The 14,869-nt window shown below is 57.1% G+C and overlaps 2 protein-coding genes across 6 annotated transcripts in view; one reads left to right on the plus strand and one right to left on the minus strand.

The window, feature by feature from the left end:
* Positions 1 to 45: 45 nt before the first annotated feature.
* Positions 46 to 4,488, plus strand: RITA1 (RBPJ interacting and tubulin associated 1). Of its 5 annotated transcripts, none has more exons than XM_004456153.5 (4): positions 46 to 142; positions 556 to 606; positions 1,023 to 1,376; positions 3,424 to 4,488. In XM_004456153.5, exons 3-4 carry the CDS (start codon positions 1,087 to 1,089, stop codon positions 3,929 to 3,931), a joined length of 798 nt encoding a protein of 265 aa, XP_004456210.1. In that variant the 5' UTR covers positions 46 to 142; positions 556 to 606; positions 1,023 to 1,086; the 3' UTR covers positions 3,932 to 4,488. The 5 variants fall into 5 exon arrangements, with proteins under 5 accessions (XP_004456210.1, XP_004456208.1, XP_058137374.1 ...); XM_004456151.3 differs by having other exon boundaries at positions 82 to 142; positions 468 to 606; XM_058281391.2 differs by having other exon boundaries at positions 93 to 142; positions 483 to 606.
* A 1,338-nt stretch (positions 4,489 to 5,826) lies between these two features.
* IQCD (IQ motif containing D) overlaps positions 5,827 to 14,869 on the minus strand; it is a 30,017-nt gene continuing 20,974 nt past the window's right edge. Inside the window, exons 2-5 of the mRNA XM_004456150.4 lie at positions 13,074 to 13,883; positions 10,416 to 10,649; positions 7,800 to 7,871; positions 5,827 to 6,367 (exon numbers count right to left, since the gene is read on the minus strand). Coding sequence (XP_004456207.2) covers positions 6,023 to 6,367; positions 7,800 to 7,871; positions 10,416 to 10,649; positions 13,074 to 13,799 — 1,377 coding nt within the window. The 5' untranslated portion in view covers positions 13,800 to 13,883 and the 3' untranslated portion in view covers positions 5,827 to 6,022. The remainder of the gene's footprint in view (positions 6,368 to 7,799; positions 7,872 to 10,415; positions 10,650 to 13,073; positions 13,884 to 14,869) is intronic.

A 14,869-nucleotide genomic window follows, 5' to 3' on the forward strand; every position in this document is an offset into this window, starting at 1 on the left:
GGGCGAGTTCGGCGGTGTCGGGAACGGGGCGACTTCCCCCCGTCCGGGAACGGGGATGGTTCCGGCCGCGGCCGCCGCTGGGCGCGGGGTGTCGTGGGAGGTGCGCGCCGGGCGCAAGTCGCTGGGTCCCGGACTGCCCCGGGTGAGTGCGGGCGCGCGGGGTTCCCGCGGCGGGGTGGCCTGGGCTCACAGGATACCGCGCGGCGAACTTAAGGGAGTTCTAGGGACCCCGCGCGCCCCCCGCAGGCTGCTCCAGACCTGGGGGGAGGGGGCGCGACGAGGGTCGCCGGGGGCTGTAGCCCACGCCCGCAAGGTAAGATGCCCGACTTGAAGAATAACTCAAGGGTGCAGGGACCTCGGGCTTTAACCCAGGGCATTGACCCGGGGAGCGGGGAGTGGGGAGCGGGGGCGTATGGGGGGAGGGGTGATTCCTCAATAGTAGAGAAGTGCACAGATTCTCGATTCAGGGGCTGACTGTCCAGGTGTGACCTACGCGTATGACTTCACCTTGCTTGTTGTCCTGTCTGAAATGGACTGATGGACTCTGCCTCACAGGGCTGTTGAGAGGAATCCATGTGGCGATGCTCCCAAAGCGCTCTGCACGGGGTAAGGCCTGCCAGCGATACTGACGCCTTCCCACCCCCACGAATGCACACAGGGTGTTCCAGGAGGGGCCTGGCCCTCCACCCCTCCTGCCACAGTTAATTTGTTTCCTGGCTGGTACCAAAATGGGCACCGACCCCATCTCTTCCTTCATCTCCCTGCCTCCCACCAGCTATTCCGTAAATATTTACTGAGCGCCCGCTGTATGCTTTCAATTTTGCCAGGAGCGCCCCCTCCCCACATCATTACAGCAACTAAAAATGCCCCCGCAAGTTTCCGGAATGCCCCCTGGGGTTGATAGCGCCCCCTGAAGATTGGTTGGGTGAGAACTAGATCTTCTTGCCCTGGGGGTGGGACTCTAGAGGCCAGTAGTCTCCTGCTGGCACTGCCACGGGCACCACCGTGATCTCTTTTCTCAGGGAGCCCTGGAGGCAGGGCCTGGCTGGCAGAGCTCACCCACAGTCATCTGGGGCCTCGGGCAGCATGAGGACCGCCGTGGAGCTGGCGGTCAGCGGGATGCAGACCCTCCACCTTCAGCACCGCTGCCGGGTCAAGGCCAGGGCTTCGTATGTGGATGAGACTCTGTTTGGGAGCCCTGCGGGGACCCGGCCCACCCCACCAGACTTTGACCCACCCTGGGTGGAGAAGGCCAGCAGAAGCAGGGGAGCAGGCACAGGGGCATTGCAGGCTTCGGGGGCCAATAGGAGCTGTGAAATCACCTCCACCAGGGGCAGCGCCCCAACCTTTACACCACGGAAGAAGAACAAATACAGGTAAAGCTGGGGAAATGCACCGTTTTTACTCATGGTAGCCACCTGGATAGCCTTATTGCTCACCCGCTGTGTGACCTTGGCCTAGCGCCTTGATGGCTCTGAGCTGTAACTTTCCTCATTTGGAAAATGGAACCAATCATCTCTACCTGCTGGGAGGATTAAAGGAGATGAGGGGTAAGTGCTTGGCACTTCGGAAGCTCTCTATAAAGGGTAGTGACAACTGTCAGAATGGTGGAAACCCCATCCCCAAACCATCTGAAACGACCAAGTCATGATATTTCTGAAGTTTAGCAAGTCACTTTGAAAATGGGGTCTTGCTGCATTTTCAAGAATAGGTGAGAAAAAAGAGGAGCTGATGCTTGTGGTTATTATTGTCAGTTAATTAGATGAGCATTAGACTGGGTTATTTCAGATTAATATCAGTCTGGTAGGTGGGGGTGAGCCGCAGGGCTCTGTCCTGTTTGCTGTTATCAGTATTTGAACCAAGACACAGAAGACTGGCTGATTAAATTTAGGACCCGTTCTGAGCCAGGAGAGACATGCAGCAGATGAGAACTGAGAAGGGGAATGATGCCGGTCACAGGAGGTAAAATTCAGCAGGCAGAAGAGCAAGAGTCAGGTCACGTCAGGCTGAGGGTGAGGTGTCTGAAGGTTTTTATAGACCACAGGGCAGGGTCCACTGCAACCCTGACACCTGCAACAGGCTGCAAATGCTGATGTAGTGTCATCTGAGCCATGGCGTCCGCGAGAAGGGAGGTCAGCCCCACTCCCACCTGCAGTATGGCGTTTTGTTCTAGATTCTGACAAGTAGAGGGTGTCCAAGTGAGGGGGCGAGATGGAGATGTTATTTAGCTGTGTCTTTGGTGCTAGAGAGACGGGTGTCAGCCAGATAAGGTTTGAGCAGCTGCAGCACTTGGCAAAAGCTTAGACCCTTCAGAGTCTTGCAGCTTGGGCCTGGAAGCACTTTGGTTCTCCCCCAAAACCATGGCCTGGCACCTTGTAGACTTGCAATAAATATGTGTTGACTCAGTGGAAAAACTCATTGCCGAATAAATCTGCTTAAGGGCAGGAGGCCTAGAAGGCACTTCAGTGGTTCAGTGCTTGGGTCCTCAGGCCCAGGTGGATTTGAGTCTTGTCTCTACCACCTTCTTACTATGGTCCTTACCTGAGGCCTCAGTTTCCTTGTCTATAAAATGGGGTTAATCATGATACCTGCCTAAAATGGTCATCCTCAAATATTGAGATCATACACGTGACATGCTGAGCCCTGGGTCTGCCCGGAAACGCCTGAGTAGTTACTCAAAATAACGGGCTCGAACTGTCATCAAAACTCCCATCTCAGCACCACTTTTCCCCGGCAGTCTCCAGTCAGGAAGAGATGGCCACAAGCTGCTTTGGGACTTACGTCCTGCCAGTTTAGCAATGCCGGGTGGCGGAAAACATCTCTTCCCGAGTACTTTGAGCAAATGTCATACGGTCGACTCACACTGGACAGACCTGGGTGATGTGCCACTTCCTGAACTGCTATGGCCAGGAAGATGGAAGGAGCAGATTGGCCAGGCCTGGCGCAAATGCCAGGGAATGGGGTTGGGACTCGGGGCTAGACGCTTGGTGGGGGAAAGACAACAGGGATGGGGGACGTGGTACATGAGAGGGTCATAGCAGCCGTCTCTGCTGCTTTGGGTACTTCAGGGATGGTGAGGTTTTGGGGGTCATCATTCTCCAGCTCCCTGTAGTTTTTTTTTCTTGGAGGGGTAAGTCTTCATTTATTTAAATTAAAGGATGCATTTGGATGTGTTTTTTGTGTGTTGGTCATTATAAATTCTTACAGTTGACAAGCAGTAATGACTTTCACTTTGGCGGTGGTAAGGTCCAAAATATAGCTTTTATTTATACCTGGTATTTGTTAAGTGTTATCCTTGTCTTGGATTGCTATTGCGTTGTCTTCATATCCATCTCTTGTTTAAAGGGATTGAGATTTAATCAAGTGCAGGCGCAGAGTGTGACCTTGCAGTTAAGCTCACTGCCTTTTTCTTCCCTTTGCCAGATTGATCAGGCACACCCCCTCGTACTGTGATGAGTCGCTGTTTGGTTCCCGACCTGAGGGGGCCAGCTGGGAGGCCTCGTGGACGGCCAAGGGGGAGGCTGCGAAACTCCGGGCTCTCTTCTGGACACCCCCTGCTACCCCGAGGGGCAGCAACTCGCCCCGCCCCAGGGAGACCCGGCTTCGAGCCATTCATCCAGCCGGTGCTTCGAAGACAGAGCCCGGGGTGGCGGCGGACTCCGGGCCGCTGTCCTCAGATGGGTTAGGCTCGCCGCGCCCTTGTCGGCGGGGGCGCTCCCATTCCCTCACCCACCTGAATGTCCCCGGCCCTGGCCGCCCGCCCACCAGTGCCCCCGATGCAAATGGGCCCCGGGAGCCCAGGCCGCCCCCATTGGGGGTGAGCTTCCGGAGCCCCCTGGTGACTCCCAGAGCTCGCTCCGTCAGTGTATCAGTGCCAACCACACCCCGGCGAGGTGGTACCTCCCAGAAACCAAAGCCCCCGTGGAAGTGAGGCTCTTGGTCCTCCCTCGGGTTTGCTCCCGGGGTCATGGCGAGGGGCTCAGCTTCCCAGGATAGCCCTGGCGGGGGCCTCTTGTCAGGAGGGCCAGCTGACCCCCCACCCTGGCCCCGAGGCTCCCAGGCCCTGGAGAAGCAGCCGTCGAGGCAGAAGTGGTGGTGGGGCAGTGCCTCCCTTTGTGCCGACAAGCTGGACCTGCTCCCTGCTTTTCCTTGCCCCTGAGGAGGATTTGGGGCTCCACTCCATCCCAGTGCCAACCTAGGGGCCCCCCAGGGGAGTGCCCCCCTGACGCCACCACCCCATTGTCTTGCTATCAAGTATGAATACATGGTGTGGCTGCCAACCGCGGCCCTCCCAGCATGCTGAGCTCCCTGTTCAGACTGGTTCGGCCCTGAGCCTGGGAGCGTCTGAGGAGTTTCTTCTGGGCGCTGTCAGTGGACCACAGGGAAGCACCAAAGCACCTGGGGTGACAGGCAGGTGGAGCTTTTCTTATTTTAATAATCAGGTATTCATTCTCATCTATTAAATGGATCAGTGGCTCACTCATCAAAGCTGCGTTTTACTGATTTTTTTCCCCTTTAGGATCAAGTCACCATCAGGCCTGAATCAGTTTAAACAACAAAGTTAAATAACACAACGGGTAGTACTGGAGGGTGGCGAGAGGGTGGCAGCACGCAGGCGACTGTCAGCTGGGAACCCCGGCCTGGAGCAGCACCGACTGCCCCTCCTGTCACTTCTAGCGCATACCAGGAACCGAAACCGTAGTTGTTTGTTTTATTTTGAAGTTGTATATGTACATGTAGACACTGCTCACCTTTTCAAAACACGAGCCGAGTTCCCCTGCACCTGGGCACGGCCACGGGCCTGGGTCGGGTCGTGTTGGAGCAGCAGCAGAGCCTCCGCCCACATGGGGCTGCACCGATCCTGGCACCCTGCCCTGGATGGTTTGGAAGAGGACGGTCTCTCTTTGCCCCCTGAGGCACCCCCAGGAAATACCAGGTGCTGAGGAACCGACTTGGAAGCCCCATCTTTGAGGCTGCACCTCTGCCCTGGGGAAAGGGAGGAATGAAGGGACACTGGTGGCGAGCAGTCGGGATGGTCAGGCTGGCCACGAGGACTGCAGGGTGGACGCCTTCTCTGAGCACAGGCAGGATGTCACTTCCCCGGAGAATTCAGCTGCCCCCTCATCTTTTGATAGACATGGACCAGAAATACCCCTTTTTTCTCCTAAACTTTATATAAAGGAGGAACCACAGCCCAAGTGTGGGGCTCAGAGGCGACCAACATGGGCTGTGGGTTCCGGGAGGCAGTGGGGGGACGGGGCCAAGCTACAGGATGCAGGGCTCTCGTGGGCTCTGCTGCCCAGCTCTAGGAGGCACTGCGGCCTGCGAGAGTGCAGGCCCAGGTGTCTGGAAGATAGGACTTTTCCAAAGAAGACAGACAGCTGGATTCCTAGGTGATAGCCCGGTTCTTTAAACAACAGCAACTAATTTTTTAAAAAAGGCTCAACTGGCTGGGCACCCAAGAAGGCCAGTGTGAGGCTGCTGGCTTACCACCTCTGGACTCTTCTGGAGCTTTCAGAGTCCTGGGGGGCGCAGAGCTGTGGGCAAGCTGACCATCCCAGAGCAGGGGCTGAGGGCAGCCCAAAGCCCTGAGGCCCTGCCGAGGAGATTTAGCCGGCCGGTGACCCTGTGGGCAGCTGTGGCCCCCATCCTACCACCCTGGTTGGTGATGTGTCCAGGGCAGAGGGGGGCTGCAGCCCCTGGTCTGGTTCTCCACCTAGGTTGAAGGGTGAAGTAGGAGTGGTGAGTCACGCCCTCACACCCCAGCCCACACCCTCCTCGTGGAACCCTGGCATCTATGAACACGTAACACACACCACCAGGAGCTCCACAGAAAGTGACATTTATTTGTAGGGTAAGCCCTGGGATGTGGTTTAAAAAGTTCTTTTAAATTTAATCAAGTGGTATAAAGCCATTAGTCATGGCGCTGCCCCTTCTGGTGGCTTCCTGGCCTGATCTCTTGGAGGGGAAGAGACAGAGCAGTGACTGCCTGGGGTCAGGCACCGCGCTTGGTGTGCGGGCATCACTTCTTGCCCTTGCCCTTCTCCTTGCCTTTCTCCTTGCCCTTCTCCTTGCCCTTCTCCTTGCCCTTGCCCTTCTTGTCCTTCACCTTGCCCTTGCCCCGCTTCTTCTTCTTGGACTTGAGCATGGAGCGGACCAGGTAGCCCTTCCACAAGGCCTGGATGACGGTGGCGGCCCGCACCATCTGCACCATCTCCTGCTCCGCCTCCGTCTTCTTCTTGTAGTTGATCTCCCGCTCGGCGCGGATCTGGACGAACTCCTCCACCAGCACGTCGCGCCTCTGCTTCAGCTCCTCCAGCTGGGCCTTCTCCTCCTTGTGGATGATCTCCAGCTCCTCGTACTCTGCCTAGGGGGAGGGGTCACCACGGAGAGCGCTGCCTCCCTCCCTCCTGTGCGTGCGCCCCCTCCCTTCCCAAACGGACTTGGCCTCAGGGACGCCCCCTGCACCAGCTCTTCTGCACTTGCGGCCCGGCGGGAGCTGGAGAGGTGATGGGGTCCATCCCAGCTCTAATGTCAGGAACAAGGGAGGCGGGCAGACCTGGTTTCAAGTTGAGCTCTGCCAGCCCTTGAGGGGTTCACCTCTCAAGCCTCCAGTTTTTCCTCATCTGCAATGTGGGGACAATTTCAAACCTGGGGGCTGTTTCGAGGATTAAATGACACACTGGACACAATGTACCAGCCATGGTGCCAGGCACACAGTGGGGACACAATAGAAGCTACTGCCATTAAAGCTGTCACTTCTGCAAAGATAACCAGAGGGGATTTCTAGAACTGTCTAAGGTGATTGAGTCTCAGGTCTAATTCCAGCCTCTCCTGCTGTAGTTGATGCCTTTCTCCTCCCTCCGTCCCTCCCTCCCACTGTTTACCAAGCACCTACCACACGCAAAGCACTTCCAGAGGACACGGAACGGCAAGGAACCCCCAGCCCTCTTGGGCACCAGAGAAACCAGGGCACTGGCCTCTAAAATCGCCCTGTCCTTGGGGTGCTCACATCAAGCAGAGCAAGGCCCTGACCTGCCCTTCTCCAGATAGCGCTCCTGGCTTTGGGGCACTCGGAGACTGTCATCCCTGCCAGGAATCCTGGGCCTCCCTGACCCTCAGGTTGGACGTGGGCTCCCAGTGTCATCACAGAGATGGGTGGAGGGCTCGGGTGCACCCCATTTTGTAGGCCACTGCTCCCTGAGCCCTTCCCCCAGGCCGGAACCTGTGCTGGGAACCAGCACTTGTGATAACAGTCCCACTGCGGTCTCAAGACAGGGGCTGCCACCCCTGCTGACCAGACGCAGGAACGCGCGCAGAAGGCCGAGCCCCTGCTCGCGGTCACGTGGCTGCCAAGTGACGCCGGATTGGGCCCTCCGGTTGGGGCGTTCATTTCGCCATACCCCAGGGCACAGTCAACACCTGCCAAGTGCCAGGTACAGCTCACAGCTAAGTCTGCTGGGCTGAGCGAGGAGTGCAGAGGAGCGGTGGGCGTGGGCACCAGCCGAGCCAGGACCCGGAGGCCGAGCGTCAGGCCCGGCTTGGCGGCCCGGCTCCCGGCTCCTGCTGCTTTCCCGCGCCCCTGCTCTGTGCCCAGGCTGGACCAACCCTTGCGTCCCAGGGAGGCCGCGGAGGGCCCTGCCACCAGCCCGCATTCCGGACCTCTCTGGGCAGGCTCAGCACGTGGCACCAGCCTCAGGCCATCCTAGCAGCTGCGTGTTCCTGGGGAACAGGGGACCTCCCGTTCCTGGAGGATCCTGGGAAATGCACTCGGGAGCGACTCATTCAGCGACAGATACCTGCTTTTCACCCAACTCCATGTCGTATTTCTGGATCCAGTTCTCTATTTCTGTCTCCACTTTATATTTTTTCTAATGAAAAGAAAAATCTGTTAGTTCTAGTTTGATGGGCTAATATTAACAGTAAACAGCGCGGAGTACCGTGTTAGCAGATCCTCTGGTGGGTGCTTCACCTCACCTTGTCGGAGCTGCATGCACGGTCAGTTCTCTTCTCCCCATCTGACAGATGAGGAAAGTGAGGCTCAGATGTGCCAAGGCACTTGTCCCGGGTTGCAGCGCTAACGGGTGGCAGAGCCGGTATTTGAAACCAGCCGTCTGCTCCAGGGCATTCTGTCAGGCCTTGACGCCCAGCAGCCTCAAGGGCTCTGGTGCCTGGCACAGAGCAAATGCTGAGCAAACAACAGCTCATTTTATTATTGCCCCCGTGACCCATCACACCCACCCACGTTACAGATGGGGAAACAGAGGCTTGGAGAGACGGAGCTACTTGCTGGAGAGAGCGGGCCAGGCAGTGGGGTGATGGGACTGGCTGACTTCACAGTCCAGCCTCCTGGCCCTGGGGGTGCTGCCTCCCCGAGCTGAGGCGTCTGGATACGGGCCCACCCTCCTGGCTGGAGTGCACCTGAACTTGGCCATACCTTACCCCATGCCCACCAGCTGTTCGAGACCCCGGAGGCCAGGAACTCCCCAAAGGCAGGGAGCCTTTTTCGCTCCTGCCCAGTGTCTAATGGCATGTGTTTCCAGTGCCTCCCTGGGAACCCCAGGCCTCGAAGTAAAGTTGCTTTCCAGAGTATTCTGTGAAAAAGGAGGCGGTCAGGATAGGGACCTCTATTTTAAAAATAAGAAAAACAAAAGCCTTGAGAGAACTGGGCATTAGAAAACAACGTTCTGGCTCACAGCAGGTGTGCTCAAAACTGTGTGGGAGGAAGGAGTGCTCCCAAGCCTCCTTCCGTGCCCTGTGCTCACCTTCAAAGCACAGGCCACCATATAAACCCCTGGCCCTGACTTTGGAGCCACAGAGATCTAGGCTCAAATCCTTGCTCTGCCATTTCCCTGCAAGTTCCCTCTCCTCTCTGAACCTGTTTCACGGATTGTAAGAAGGAAAGAATGGAGGTGGTTGCCCCTAGGATTGTTAAGAGGATTGAAGGAGAATCTGTCACAGCATTTATCATGGATCCTAGAATGCAGGAAGTGCTCGATAAATGTCACAGACTTTGGCAGAGTTCAGGAGCTCGACCAGATTAAGTCTTGCCGGTTTCTGTTTTGACCTCAGTTTCACACATTCATTCATTCATTCAACAATTACTTGAGCTGCAGTTTAGGAGTTGGAGATGCAACAAAGAATGAGACAGGCATGTTCTAGTAGGGGAGACAGGCGTGCCTGCTCAGGTGGGTGGCAAAAGCCCACCTACTTCTCCGGGATTTAAGCAGAGATCTGAATGGTGAGAAAGAGCCAGCCAGCAAAGAGCAGGGTGTGGGGGTGCAAAAACCCTGAGGCGAGCAAGCCTGTGGTTTAATGAGCAGAAATACAGCCAGTGTGGTTGTGAGGGAGAGGCGGAGGAGGAGATACTGCTGGGTCAGATGCTGGAGGAAGAGATAACGGGAAAAGGATTTGGATTCCAGTCTAAGGGAGACAGCGGTGGATGGAGATGCCCTGGGACAACCTAATCTCATTTTGTTTGCAAAAGAGCAGCTCCCGTGGATATAATGGAAGATGACTCCGCCCTAAAGAGGAATGAGGTGCTGATCCAGGCTACGAGGTAGATGAACCTTGAAAATATGATGCTGAGTGGGAGAAGCCAGCACAAAAGGCCACGCATTAGATGGCTCTGTTTATATGATGATTTCCAGAGCAGGTAAATCCATTGAGACAGAAAGCAGATGGGTGGCCAGGGGCTGGGGGCGGGACGCCCAGGGTTTTATTTGGAGGTGATGAAATGATGGAACTAGATGGAGGTGGTGGCGGCGTGCTGCTGTGAATGTGCTAAATGCCACTGGCCTGTTCACTTTAAAGTTGGGGACTCGTCCACCACGAGTGTGTAGGCGCATCTGTGCCTTTTCCAGGGGGCGGGCCCCTGGCTTCCATCACATGCACGCAAGATGGTGACGTGAAGAGACTGGGAACAAGCATTAGAAGGGTGGCCTTTTGTGAGGAAAGGGATCTCGAAGGGGTGCGGGCCAGGCCTGGGGCGTGGCTGAGAGTGCGGTGGAGGGAAATGAAGAAACGGTATTTACGAGCGCTTCCTGTGCACAGCTCTCCACCTGGCAGCTCATTCTCCCAACCCCTCATCAAGGGCCATTCGTTCATTTCCACTTTAAAGATGGGGCAGTCGGGTGGGTGGGCGTTGCCACTGGCCCGCTCTGCGCGGCTTCCCGCCTGGTGGGGACCAGCATGCCTGGCTTGCCCGAGGCCACCGAGCAGGTCTTTCTGCCCCCAGCCCCTGCGCTCGGTGGCAGCACCCAACTGCCTCCCCGGGGACACGGGCTCGGGGGCCCCCAGGGCCTTCCCCCGCCGCTGTGCCCTGAGCGACCCTGACACTGCTGGCCCTCCCGGGAGCGATGGGACTGTGGCGCCCCTGCGGCCCCACTGTCGTCTCCCCACCCTTCCCGGGGCACCTTGCGCAGCGCGTGCTCCAGCTCCCGGTTCTCCGTGACCAGGTTGTGGTACTGCGCCCGCAGCACGAGGAGCTCCTGCTGCACCTTGGCCAGCCTGGCCTGCGAGGCCCGGAAGTCCGCCTTCTGCTGCTTCTCGGCCTCCTGCTTGGTGCGGAGGAGGCTGTGCTCCGAGAACTTGTGCACCTGGTGCAGGTGGTTTTTCAGTTCTTGGATCACAAAGTTCTCCTTCTCCACCTGGGCCGGGAAGAGGAGGAGCCTGTTAATACCACGGGGTCCTGGCAGGAGCAGCCGGCCACTGCTGCCCGCTCCCAGAGGCCTGCTCCTGCCCTCGCCGCGCCCTAGGCCCCCACCCCAAGTCACGGGCAACCAAACGGAGGCTCAAGAATCGTGTCGTCTGGCTCGGGTCGCCCAGCTGGGCTGGGATTTGAAGGCCATGTCCTTGGTCACTGCCCTCTAATTCCTGGCATGAGTGGCGTGGACCACGGAGAGGCATGGGACAGCAGAGAGGTCTTGCCCGGGGCACAGCACAGAGACACAGGAAGGTGTGAGGGAGGCAGCGGCTGCCACCCACTCTGCCTTGAGGGTCTGGTGTGGCTGGTCCCCAGCCCTGGGTCTGTTGTGAAAAAAGAGTGGGGGGTGGGGCGGTTTTGGAAATACGCTTCTCCTCGGGGAAGTCTCATCACAACACCTTAGAGTCTCCAACTGCAGCGTGTGCTGGGGTGAGCGGGGCCGCGGGGCCGCGGGGGTGGGGGGTCCGATTTCTGACGTCCCTTTCCCTGCTCTCGGGGAAGCCGCCCCCTTTGGGCAAGGCTGTCCTGCGTGCCAGGCTTCCTGCGCCGCATTTGGGTTTAGATGGGGCAGTGTGGTTGGCGGTCACAGAGCTTTCCTCATCGGCTTCCCAGCGTGCCTGGGGGTGTCAGCCCCGCATTGGGCACGAGGTTCGGTGACAGCATGAAATGTGCCCAAGCGGCGGGGAAGGAGTCTGACCCCAGCTCTGTCCCGCTGGAAAGCCCCAAGCGGGTTGTCCCTGGAATGAACCAGCAGAGCTAGCCGTGGCCCCCTGCCTGTCCCTAGGAGCCCCGCGAGGCTGGGCTGGAGGCATGGGGGCGGCACCCGCCTCACCGGGGGCCTTGCTGACTGAGCCTGGGCTGCCCCGGCAGCCTGTCACCCCTCCCCTCGGCAGGGATTTACCAGGCCCCGTTGCCAGGCTCACTGGGGGCGAAGGCAGCTTCGGGGAGACGAGGCCCCTCCTCCAGGGGAGACTCAGACCCAGATCAAACTATCACAAAACTCTGACGAGTGCCCTAAAGGACAGATTCAGGGAGAACGTGGTGGGGGTGGTGGGAGGGGCTGACTTAGTGCTCCGGGGCGGGAAGGTGACAAAAAAGCCCTGGAGCGTAGGAACGCTCACCTGTCACAGGGGGATGAAAACAGAAGTGCCTGCAGGACAGGCTGCAGCACTCTAGCTCCCCAGTGTCTCTATCCCCCAGTGCCGCTAAGGCTCAGATGCCACTTCCAGGCTGCGTCCTTAAAGCACAGGACCACGCTCTCTCCTCCCTTTTCCTCCTTCCTGCTGGCTGGCCTGGCAATGACCTGGTGGGGGAAGCGGAATCAGCATGCGAAGGGGGGGGGGGCAGAGAGACAAGACTCCAGGAGGACGCCTAGACCCCGCGGGAGCTGACTTGCTAGCCCCAGCTTTTCCATGAGAGAGAAATGCATTTCCATCTTGGTTAAGTCATTATTCATTTGGGTCTCTCTGGTATATGAGCTGGACCTAAACTCACGCCATCATATCAGGATTTTGTAATTTAGTGAGAAAAATGTGTAGAAAGCTGAATATATGGTATGTGCCCAAAAATGGCGGCTACTTTTTGGTTTGGGATCATGTCATCATTTGCCTTCTTAAAAATTCTTCTGGTGCTCCTGCACCTCCCACCCTCCCCTTGCACTCAGGATAAGCCCCAGTTCCTGGACTGGTCCTCGAAGGAAGGCCCATGTGATGTCTCCGGCCCCTCTCCTCTGGCTTACTGGCGCTTTTGGGGTTTCTGAACCAGCCCAGGTCTCAGGGCTGAGGCTATCCCCTCTCCCTGGAATAGGTGTCAGCAAACTAAGGCCTGCAGGCCAAACCCAGTCCCGCCCCCTGCCTGTTTGGGTACATAGTTTTATTTGTTTATGTATTTTTCTAGCTCCTTTGACGCTATAGTAACCGTTGAGGAGATGCAGCAGGCACTGCCTGGCTTGCACAGTCTATTTACTCTCGGGCCCTTTGTAGAAAAAGTTGGCTGAGCCCTGACACAGAAGGTTTTTCTTGCCCTCACTTGCCTGGGTCACTTCCTCTCATTCTTCATGTCTTGGCCTCAAAGCCCCAGACCTTACTGGGCTCAGTGCAGTTCTCCTGAGAGCACCCCATTCTCCTCTTCCACAGCTGGAACTCAGCCAGCTCTTTAATACGGCGTCCCTGTGCAGATGGGCAACTCCAGGAGGCTGGGCCCGTGTGGGGCTTATTTACAAGACCCGGCACCTGATGAGTGCTCAGAACAACACTTCTGGGGTAAATGAATAAGGAAACAAAACCCAGCTTTTGAAATCACTGAGAAGCCCAGCTGCCAACAGACTTCCGCTGCTCCTCCCTAACCCGCCGGGGCCGTGGAGCAATACCTCTGCGTCCCTGCTCTTGATGCCCACTGACAACTCCTGCTGGAGCGTGCTGATGATTTCTTGGTTCCTCTTATCCCGTTTACTGATATCCTGTATGAACTGGGCCCTTTGCCTTGCTTCCATGGGGCTGGTGAGAAGCTTCTCGAACAGGAAACCCCGGAGTTCCACCAGGCTGTCGATGAAACGCTGGGCTTCTGCACTTCTGCCCAGCGCCTGCATCTGCAGGGCCTTGGTGGCCTGCGGGCTGGCGAGCAAGAGTCTCAGGACGTTCTTGGTGGAGTCTTTGACCTGCTCCATCAGCAGCAGGAGGCTGGCTCTCTGCTGCTCCACGGAGAGCAGGAGGTCTCTGAACCACCGTGCCTCCTCGGCCTCCTCCTCCTGCAGCCGCCGTTCTGCGTCCTTCAGGCGATCGACGACGTCCAGGAGGGTGCCGCAGAGCTCCTCGTGGGCTCGCACTGCCCCCAGGATGTCCCTGCCCAGCACCCCCTCCAGGCTTTCCTGATTGGCGGCCACGTAGGACAGCAGGGTCACCATTTCCACCTTGCGGATGGCCTCGTCCAGCACGGACATGATCCTCTTGGTCTCGATGGTGGAGAGTTTGGTCTTGGAGGGCACCAAGGGTTTCAGCGGGGAGGCTGGCCTTTTGGCTGCCTCTGTCATCAGGTTGATCCTGCTCATGTCAGAGCTTTGGGAGAGAGCGGCCGTGGTGAGGACTTCCAAAGCCATTCTGGGCGCAGCCTTTGGGCCCCCTGGGAGATTGAGGCTTTGGTGGACTCTGGGCGTCTCCCACTCTTACTTTCTCTGGCCACCCTGAGAAAGGAAAGAGGAAGCTGTCAGTAGAGCCGTGCTGGCGTCTGGGTGGCCAGTGTGGCCCCAGCAGCCATACATGGTTGGAACGGGGGGTTCCCGAGGCCTGTGCGGCTTCGACACAGAACCTTGAGCTGAAAGACATTTTTGGCTGTGATTGCGTCAGTGCTGCCGGGGGCAGGGAGGCAGAGCTCAGGCCCAAGTGTCAGGGGATCAGTTACGTGGGTGCTGGAGGCGTTGAGCTTGGGGACTGGGGTCCCCCAGGGGAAGCGGGAACCACAGCCGTTTCCTGTCCAGGAAGAACTGGAGCTCCAGAGGACAGGCAGTCGCTGGTGGCAACGCAGTCCAAAGTGGTGGGGAGAGCTGCCCTGGTTCTCCCTCTGCCTGCACCAGTGCCTCCCAGCAGCCGTATGCCACCTGATGACCCGGCCTGGCAGGCGCTCAGCAACCCAAGATGAGGCCGAGCAGGGAAAGCATGAACAACGGATCACAGAGCAAACAGACCTGGGACTAGCGCAGCACATTTTCACAGATTTTTTTTTTTCATAATAAAAGCTTTATCTTCGGAGAAGTTTTAGATTTCAGGAAAAATTACATGGAAAATATAAAAAGTCTCCATGTAACTGCCCCCCCCCCCAACACACACACAGTTTCCCCTATTAATAACATCGTACATCAGTGTGGTACCTTTGTTATAATTGATGAACCAATATTGAAGCATTGTTACTAACCAAAGTCTGTAGTTTACATTGTGGTTTTTACTTTGTGCTGTACAATTTTTTAGGCTTTGACAAATGTATATTGTCAGGTACCATCATTGCAGTATCATACTGAACAATTTTGCTGCCCTAAATATGCCCTGTGTTCCCCTCCCTCCCTCTTCCTCTGAACCCCTGGCAACCACTGTCTTCACGGGGTGAACAACGATCTAGAAACAACTTTTAAAAAAACTGTCTCACTACATGCAATGTCATATCCTGGATTAGATC

Source organism: Dasypus novemcinctus, chromosome 19 (assembly GCF_030445035.2).
Source record: "Dasypus novemcinctus isolate mDasNov1 chromosome 19, mDasNov1.1.hap2, whole genome shotgun sequence".
In the NCBI taxonomy this organism is placed as follows: Eukaryota; Metazoa; Chordata; class Mammalia; order Cingulata; family Dasypodidae; genus Dasypus; species Dasypus novemcinctus.